At 38.3% G+C, this 9151-nt stretch overlaps 2 protein-coding genes across 2 annotated transcripts; both read left to right on the top strand.

The window, feature by feature from the left end:
- The first annotated feature begins 62 nt into the window (after positions 1-62).
- LOC101307040 (hydrophobic protein LTI6A-like) lies at positions 63-345 on the top strand. The gene is made up of 2 exons (XM_004306186.1): positions 63-146; positions 262-345. The coding sequence occupies exons 1-2, from the start codon at positions 63-65 to the stop codon at positions 343-345; spliced, it is 168 nt and encodes a 55-aa protein (XP_004306234.1).
- Positions 346-3986: 3641 nt separating this feature from the next.
- On the top strand, positions 3987-8417 carry LOC101301511 (interactor of constitutive active ROPs 2, chloroplastic-like). The gene is made up of 4 exons (XM_004304351.1): positions 3987-4219; positions 5395-5485; positions 6019-6187; positions 6385-8417. The coding sequence occupies exons 2-4, from the start codon at positions 5466-5468 to the stop codon at positions 8041-8043; spliced, it is 1848 nt and encodes a 615-aa protein (XP_004304399.1). The 5' UTR covers positions 3987-4219; positions 5395-5465; the 3' UTR covers positions 8044-8417.
- Positions 8418-9151: the final 734 nt, after the last annotated feature.

The following is a 9151-nucleotide window of genomic DNA, read 5'->3' as shown; positions in this document are numbered from 1 at the left end:
AAGTCTCTCTCTCTCTCTCTCTCTCTCTCTCTCTCTCTCTGATCAGACCTGCAACAACAACAATGGGCGCATGCGCGACGTGCTGTGAGCTCCTACTCGCCGTGTTTCTTCCACCACTCGGCGTCGTCATCCGCTATGGCTGTGGGGTGAGTAATAATCCACGGCAGCATCTCAAAACTAGCTACGTCCTTCTCGTTTTCCTGATCTTCTTCTTTCGGGTTATATACAAGTTTGAATTCGTCTTGTTGGTTTGAATTGCAGGTAGAGTTTTGGATCTGCTTGTTGCTGACGATTTGCGGTTATTTACCAGGAATTATATATGCAGTTTGTATCTTGTGTCAGTAATGAACTAGTTTACGGTTTTTTAATTTATTGGATCGGATTGGATTGAGTTTAGTTGTATGTAGTAAGGAATATTGTATCTTATTTTGATTCAAAATTAAGTGACAGACATGTTGATCTACCTCTTTGTTTTTGTACTTTTTTCCTAACAATTTCGAGGTGTTCTTGTGTAGTAATTTCTCCTAATACATGGACAAGTAGACTCCATTGTATCTTAATTGGCGATATACTTGAAACTTGAAAGCGCTTTCTAATTAAAATGTGCGGTACCAAATCTATAAAATGGCCTTTCAGGTGTTATGGGTTGTTGGAACTTGCTTTTAGCTTGCATTCCAAATACATATATATGCTTGCGGCAACTGATTTGATTGCAAGTATTAGTTGGGGTAGAAATTTTAAGAACCCTAATAAGAAAGAGTTGAAATTGCTTTTGGAACTACCAAGTAATTTTCACACAATTAATTAAAAGCATACAGATGCAAGTATTTCTTTCAAGCTACGCAGGTACCTTTGTACGTGTGCTTCTACAAAAATACGTGTTGTTGAAGCAAAACCGTCTATGTTCCACTGAAAGGCGAAAGCTGCATCAAAGGGGGATCAAATCAGAACAAGCTCTACATAAAGGGTTCTATATAGGAATAGAATGGCCCAGGTGATCATATTTAGCACGCTCGAATCTTAATAATAATCATTTAACAAGACACTTGAAAATGGCGTGAATAATATGGACCTAATAATTAATAATGCATATTCCCTGCACCATAGGCAAGTCTGTCAGTAGTTTAGTTAAGAAGGTCATGATTTTCCAGAGCAATATAAAAGACTGGTGTAATGTGGAGACAAAGATCTACGTATATTTTGTTTACATGTATAATTAGTAGCTCCAGCAAATTAATTGGATGCCAATCTATGATGTTTAGTAGTCGTGGACCAGTAGGTTTTGAACAAGTGAAACTACACAGTTCAGCAGCAACTAATATAGCCATTGTATAGTTTCCAAGTCAGTTTCATTTTCAGCAATGAGTGTGACTTTTTCCTTTGCTTAGAAAAGGGTATTGCTTTGCGCTCTTAGAAAATGATCACACATTATAAGCTGTTCAAATACTAACTTGCTTTCTCTGCAAACAAAGTACTCGAGAGGCAAACAAGTGTGACATATGTAGTTACCTAGTTATCATTTCAATCCATTAGATGGATAGAATGCGTTATGCTTCCCAAAATATAAAAGGACATGTAATGAAGTTGCCATAACGTAACCTTTAGTGAGGTTGATGTGATTGTCTTTCCATGTGATGTAGACTAAATCGATGGAAAAATGTCGCGTTATATCGTTGTGATGATCGACACTAGTGTTTTACACTTGATGTTGTGCATTGTTATTCAACTTTGGTACTAGTCATATGGAAGTACAAACCTAAATTAAGGTAATGTCTTCTCTGCTGAAAACTTAACAGTTTCCATTACGTGCATCGCGAAATAAAAATAAATAAAGAGTAACGATTTTATGATTCAGAAAGACGACGTAATATCTTGTAGCTCTATTCTACGTTACATCTTACTGTGGTTCTGAAACACGACGCAATATCTTGCAGCTCTATTGTACGTTACATCTTACTGATCGACAACAGTGAGATTGGCAAACTTGAATGGAGAAACTCTTGGAGTAAGACTCTGATACCATATAGAGTCACTAGCTAGCTTTAAAAATGTGGCACACTGGCAGATGCATATTGAGGTGATATATACTTCCTTATGGACATGCAATTTTACATACTATATAGTTTGCAACAATATTCATATATCAAATCAGAGGTATGAATGCATTGCGTAGACATATATAATCTGATAAACTACACACCTAAACACGTACAGATGGTCCTGCAAAGGTACTTTTCTTCTAATAGTCGCATACATTGCTAATATAAAAGAGCTGCTCGGGCTTGACAAAGCCATCCTCCAATCTCAGTTTTGGTGGTTGCTACATTTGTTCATTTTGTCTCATCTTAGTTTCATTGGTGCAGTGTGGCAGGACCCCATGAATCATCAGGGATCTAGCCCATCAACTATGTCCTATTTCATCTTCATTATGTTACCTACCATTACCACTGTCCTGTAACCCCAAAATTAAGGGCTTGTAGCGCATGCCATTATTGAAGGGAAAGCTTCACAGTATGACCTTGACCCATTTAAGCTATGTCTAATCAGTTTTCGTTGTTAGATATCAGTTACATTGACCCTGTATGGAGTCCTTAGTCAAGGGACAGTTGAGAAAGGTTCAAGGGAAAAAGACTGGGGATCAACAAAACTGGGATCTGTACATTGGTTTGCAAAGAAGCCTCTATAATGAAGCAAAACAGAAGCATTAACAAAGGCCCTAAGATAGTAAGATTGTGCAAACCAGCTGTAAGAGGTAGATGTATGAACTATGAAGGATGCTTGATTCAATGAACTGCCAATTTTGAACAAGGAGTTAGAGTAGAAGTGTAGAACTTCAACTCTTTGTCATTTTAAGTAGGTGGCTTTTGGTTTGGGCAATCTCATGTGTGTGAGTGAATGTTTTAACTGTTCATGTGGGTGTCAAAAATTGACCGCTACAAATATGGCAAAGAACAAACCTGCTACAAATTGACTTATAAAAACTTTTATCCCATGCATGTAATATTTTAAAAATCCCCGCTTAGAACCGATTAATCTCTGTCTATGCGTTAGACGGTGCTTCACTATTTTAATTATGGTCCATCTAGAGAGTTAGAAAACCGATTAATCTCCTTGTAGGCTCTAATCATATGCTGTCCGCTCGACTAACACCTAATGTTTTTTAGAACATTGATCTCATGTGGTGGAAAAATATAATCACATGATTCACATCAATCTTCTTAAGAATTAAGATATTTCATTGAATATCTTGCTCAATGATACTAAAAAATCTAACTTATATATCAAACTTAATTTGGTACGTGTCGCACGTATATACAAATGTTTTCAATGAGAAGATTTAATGCATTTAAAAAAAAAAAGACAAAAAGAAATGATATTCGAACTCTTATATTGTTTCGGAAAATGAAGTTAATCCTTCAATCATAATACCATATTGCTTAAGAGTATTAGTGAAGACAAGAGTTTCCGTTAATCGTTCCGTAATGGATTCAAACGACATTTTTGTAAGTGTAGTGTGGACAAAGAGTTTCTAAGTCCATCGTCTGAAGATTCCTATTGCACCGAAAACAAAGAAAATTGAGACCCCAATAGGAACAGCTTAATTGGGATTAGTTTTATAAGCAGCACTAAATAATAAATAATCAAAGTAATCCATTTGTTTTTTCATGTTGGAACTAGGATGAGAGCTGGGCACACTGACCTCTGAGCTTGCTCACCCCAAAAACCAAAAAAATAAAAAATAAAAATAAAATAAAATTTGGTACCTGTAGAAATCACATACGGAGACCCACCACCATACCCCATGTGATTCGGAGCGTTAGAGACAGAGAGAGTCTCAGAAGCTAGCTTGGAGTAATAAGAGCTCTGAATAGTAATAAAAACCATTTTTGCTTATTGCTTTGCTCTGTTTCTCACTTCCCTCCACCACTGGCAAAAGCAAAGACCTGAGAAGAGAAATAAGGACTTCTCTTTCTCACTCGGGAATTGAGCATAGAAAGAAAGAAACCCAAGAACGTACCAATGCTAAAACACCAACAAGAGACAAACCCACCTCACCTTTTTCTCTCCTTTCTCGAACCTCTAAGCTTTAGGTCTTCTGGCATTTTGACAAGACACCAAGTTGAACTTTAAACCAGTACTCCGTATCAAGTTGGTTTTAGTTGGTACTTGCCAAGCAGAGGTGCAGCCGCCACCTGAGCTCTGTGTTTAGATCTTTCTGGTAAGACCAAACCTTCGTCCTTCTCAGTTTAAGTGTTTCCCATTTCATACCATCCCTCCTTTCGTTCGTGTGTGTGTGTGCGTGTGTGTGTGTGTGTGTTTTGTGCTTTCTGGGTTTTAAGTAAGCTTGTGGTTTTTGGCAGTTTCAGCTTCTGGGTGTCTTTGGGCTTGTCTTGTTGTTATGTGATCCTTTTGTTTTTCTAGTTTGAAGTTTTGGGTAACTTGATTTTAAATAAAAAAAATGGTGGTTGAGCTAAAATGTTCTTGCTTTGCCATTTTGGGTTTGCAAGCACTCTTTGGTTCTGAATGTAACTGGAGAAGAAGAGTTGAAGTTCCTTTCTTTTCATGTTATGGTTCAATAAAACACTTTCTTTTTCTTCTTGAGCACAAGACTCTGTTTTCACAGTTATGCTGAGATGTTCAAGTGCTAAATTTCATTTAGATCTGTCATACAAACCCAATTTGCAATAGATCTACGTATTTTATTATATGTTTCTTCTGTGATGCTCGTCTTTCATGAAGTATATCTCTATCAAAGCGCGGCGGCATATTCCAATTTAGGGAAGAAAAAAAAAACGTTGAAGAGCATGGAAATTTTATAAGCTTGTAATTGGTGCATTTTTAAGAAATGTTTTGTTTTTGTTTATAGTTAGCAAAATGTTAATTAAGAAAAATTTGGTATCATCAACTAAACAAAAATGTGCTTCAATGCCCCACACCCAATTGATTATTCACACACAGACTCTGTTTTTATCATGAGCAAGAGCAACCCTATGTGGTCACTTTTGTCATTTACTAATTGCCATTGGCCCATTGTTGGCTTTCATCATGTGTTTGGAACATAGTATGTCACAGAGTAAAAAGGAGGGAAAAGGAGAAAGGGTATTGAAAAGGTTGTGACATAGTTTGCTTCATGATACTCCATGAGTCTTGCAGATGCAGCTTTCTTATACTTATTGAATATTGTTAAGCTTTGGTTGGTAGTAGTGGTGGTAGTTTCTGTAAACTTTCTTTTAAGGCAGGTGTGTTGTTTGTTAGTTAAATGGTGTACTTAATACGGATCTAAGGTGGCCTTGCTCTTTTAAAATCCCTACTCTTGAGGTTCCATGCACATCATATATGAAACTTTTGCTTTATGTTTCTTCCTCATACAAAGAGTTCTCTGAAATAGTGCAGGTGTTTCGGGTCCCTGGATTTGAAAGGGAGATCACAAGGACAGCAGAACTTTCACCGAATAGTAAAAGAAGATGCAGACACCAAAAGCAAAGTAAGATCACCATTTCTTTGCTTGATTCTGTTGTCTTCTGATAATGTATAGTAGTCTTCAATTCACTCTCTTCTTCACAAGAAAGTTTAGAGACCTGAGGTAAATTTAGAAATTATATGCTCATTTTTAAGTCTCATTTGTTCATCCCCTGCCTGAATTATATAGCTGTTTTTGTATCTGAAAAGGAAGTTGAACGAATCTAAAGAATGTATTGCTTAAAAAATGCTTGAACTATGAACTAGGAGTCAGTTTCCAGTATATCTAAGAGATAGTGCCACCAAATGATTGTGTAAACTGTCCTTAATTTGATACTGATATGGGTGCGTCAACTTCAAGATTAGCATCAAACTAGTTAACTTTCTTACTTCAGCCCCGTTAGATAACTTGTAGCCAGTTGATATCCTTTCATTAGTTTCTCCTCTTTAGCTCTTGTTCTTGATCAGTTTTTGCCATCAGTAGCAGCAACCTGTATTTTCTTTAAATCGTCCATGCATGTCTGTAGATTTTTAATTGCCTTTCTTATTGGAGAACAGAAGTGGGTCTTTGGAAGTGCCTCAAAGGAAATCTCAAGCGACACCTAGAACTGCTAAGACATCTGGATCAAATCCTGATTCAGTATCCTCTCCAAATATGGCAACTCGGACCCCAAAAGGAAGTCCAAAAGTCGCTGAACGCAGGTCGCCACGAAGTCCAGTAGCTGAGGTATTCTGTGATAACTTATGAACAGTAGGTTGTCTAGTATGTTTCTTATCATCCTAAGCATAGCTAATTGCATCCAATGCTGTTGTTGTTATCGTCTAGGCTCTCTTTGATACAGACATTCTTGGTTTCATTATGCATAATTTGTTTTAGAGGTTACTTGCTCATTTGATTTCCCTTTTCCATTATATGAGCTACAGAGGAAGCTGCCAAGAAGAGTGTCAGAATTGGAATCACAACTTTCTCAGTTGCAAGAGGATCTGAAGAGGGCAAAAGACCAGTTAAATTCCTCTGAGTCAGCGAAGAGGCGATCCCAGAAGGAGGCTGAAGAAGCCAAGAACCAACTATTAGCAAGGTCTGCAAAGCTTGAAGAGTCTGAACAGCAACTGCGGGAAATTTCTGCTTCTGAAGATGCTCGCATTCAAGAGCTCCGTCAACTTTCTCAGGATCGAGATAGAGCATGGGAATCTGAACTTCAGGCTGTTCAGCAGCAACGTTCGATGGATTCTACTGCCTTGGCTTCTGCTATTAATGAAATTCAGAAGCTAAAGGATCAGCTGGAAATGGTGGCGGACTCTAAAGCCACCCAGAGCAGGCATGCAGATTCAGCAGATGCCGAGATCCAGACCTTGAGAATGGAACTTTCTGAAACTCTTTCCCTGATTGAGAAATTGAAAACAGAGCTAAGTGATTGCAAAGAATCTGAAGCGAGGGCTGTAGATCTTATAGACAGTACTCGCATGCAATTGGAGAGGGCGAATGCAACCATAGAATCACTCCAATCTGATAAGACCAAAGGCTTGGAGTACTACAACTCTTTATCAATGGAGTTGGAGCAGTCTAAAGATCGCATTAAGTCACTGGAGAGTCTTGTGAGCAAACTTCAGGCAGAAGTTGCTATTAGTAACAGTAATCAGTTGGTGAACTCTTCAGGCAATTCAAAGCTTGCTCGCAAAGATGAAAATGAAGAAACAGTACAGTTAAAAGAGCTGAATTGTTTGAAATCTGAAGTGAGTCAATTGAGGTCTGCATTAGATGCGGCTGAGATGCGATACCAAGAAGAATATATTCAGAGCACACTGCAGATTAGAAGTGCATATGATGAAGTTGAATCTACAAAATCTGAATCATGTCGGAGGGAAGCTGAATGGGCATCAGAACTGAAGCATGTAAGGGATCAAGTTGAAGACTTGAGGACTCAGCTGATGGATAAAGAAAATGAAATGCAGAATCTGTCGGAGGAAAATGACAGGTTGAGCTTGCAGATTGAGAACAATCTATCAAATCAAGGCGGGGAATCTGAACTTGCAATGGAGCTGAAGAAGTCGGAAACTGCACTGGTAGAGTTGAAGGCCAGTTTGATGGATAAGGAGACAGAATTGCAGAACATCGCTGAGGAAAATGAAATGCTGAAGATTGAACTTAAAAATAAGGAAATAGAGAGCAACAAAGTTAATAATGACGCTGTTGTTTCGGCTGAAGCAACAAGGGAGGCAGAGCGAGAGGCTTTAATAAAGGTTGGCCATTTAACTGAAGAAGCTGATAAAAGTACTCAGAGAGTAGCACGAGTGACTGAGCAGCTGGATGCAGCACAGGCAGCGAATTCTGAATTGGAGGCTGAGTTAAGGAGGTTGAAGGTGCAGGCAGATCAGTGGAGGAAGGCCGCTGAGGCGGCTGCGGCTATCCTATCAACAGGCAACAACGGGAAGTTTGTGGAGAGAACAGGTTCTCTTGACAGCCACTACAATCCCTTGAGTTCACCTTATTCAGAAGACTTGGACGATGACTCACCAAAGAAGAAAAATGTGACCATGTTAAAGAAGATTGGTGTGTTATGGAAGAAGCAGGGACAAAAGTAGATGGAATCATGCAACAAGTTTCATTATCGCGCCGGTTAGTGTTAAGCTGGGTTCTGTACGTCCTGTTATTCTGTGATTTTCCTTTATTGTATTCTCGACGGATCAAAAACAATTCTTGAACGAGGTATTCAACTCCAGGGTATTTTCGAAGGTGTAAGCACCTGAGTTTCAGATGAAGTTCAAGATAGTTCTTTGCAGATTGTATAGGTATGTGGAAACTGGTGAACTGTGAATGTACCCTATTACCTTATGTGTGCTGTGGCTATGGATAAACTCGATTAGTGTTGTATCTTATTTCTGTCTTAAACTTTATGTTAGTAAAGCATAAGTCTGAAACAGGGCAAAAATGACAAAAAGCAATATTTTATTTTGACATTGGAGATGTGTTGTGAAACTCATTGGTATATACTTGGCTAATTGAATGTGATATGATGCACACGAAGAAATGCGTTCCTATCTGTGTGTGCTTCACATACTCAATAATGCAGTTCAGTTTTGTTGTCGGTGAGCCGTAACGTGGTTGGTTAAAATGGTTAACTAACAACTTTAACGTCATGGGTTCAAACCTCATTGACATATGTAGGGTGTATGAGTTTATTAATAAAAAGTATAAAAAAAAAAAAAAAATTGCATGGCTAAAGCGCAATGACTTTAAATCATGGGAAAAAGATCATTTGCACAAAATAGAAAAAGTCAAACCCCATTTCAATGATAATCTTTTTTATTAGCCAATTTGAATACAAAATACTTATTTTAAGCCCAAATACACAAATCTTTATTAAAATATAATAAAATTATATTTTTAAAGACTTTTTTACCCTTAGCTTTTACTTAAAGAGAAAAAGTGAAAAAGATGGAGGGAAGACTTTGCCGGAAGCACACCGGGCTCCGGCGCCAGTCACCGGCGGCCGCATTCCGGTCGCCGGACTCCGAATTCCGGCCGCCGGTGACCGGAATTTTCCGACAGCCGGAAAATTGCCGGCATCCGGTGGCCGGAATTTTCCAGAAATCTCACTGGATTTTTTTAAATGCCATCGGAATTTACGTGATCTTAACCCAAGTACGAAAAATAAAGTTTACTACCCCTAGTAAACTTTTACTGGGGGTA

This window comes from Fragaria vesca, linkage group LG6 (assembly GCF_000184155.1).
Source record: "Fragaria vesca subsp. vesca linkage group LG6, FraVesHawaii_1.0, whole genome shotgun sequence".
NCBI classification, from domain to species: Eukaryota; Viridiplantae; Streptophyta; class Magnoliopsida; order Rosales; family Rosaceae; genus Fragaria; species Fragaria vesca.
Note: the sequence above shows the minus strand (reverse complement) of the source record. Positions and strands in the feature narration are given on the sequence as shown.

Bases quoted from the DNA above. Each gene is read 5' to 3' on its own strand.
- LOC101307040 (XM_004306186.1), top strand. From the start codon at position 63: ATGGGCGCATGCGCGACGTGCTGTGAGCTCCTACTCGCCGTGTTTCTT. The intron at 147-261 runs GTGAGTAATAAT...TTTGAATTGCAG, and splicing joins TCATCCGCTATGGCTGTGGG to GTAGAGTTTTGGATCTGCTT.
- LOC101301511 (XM_004304351.1), top strand. From the start codon at position 5,466: ATGCAGACACCAAAAGCAAA. The intron at 5,486-6,018 runs GTAAGATCACCA...ATTGGAGAACAG, and splicing joins ATGCAGACACCAAAAGCAAA to AAGTGGGTCTTTGGAAGTGC. The intron at 6,188-6,384 runs GTATTCTGTGAT...TATGAGCTACAG, and splicing joins CACGAAGTCCAGTAGCTGAG to AGGAAGCTGCCAAGAAGAGT.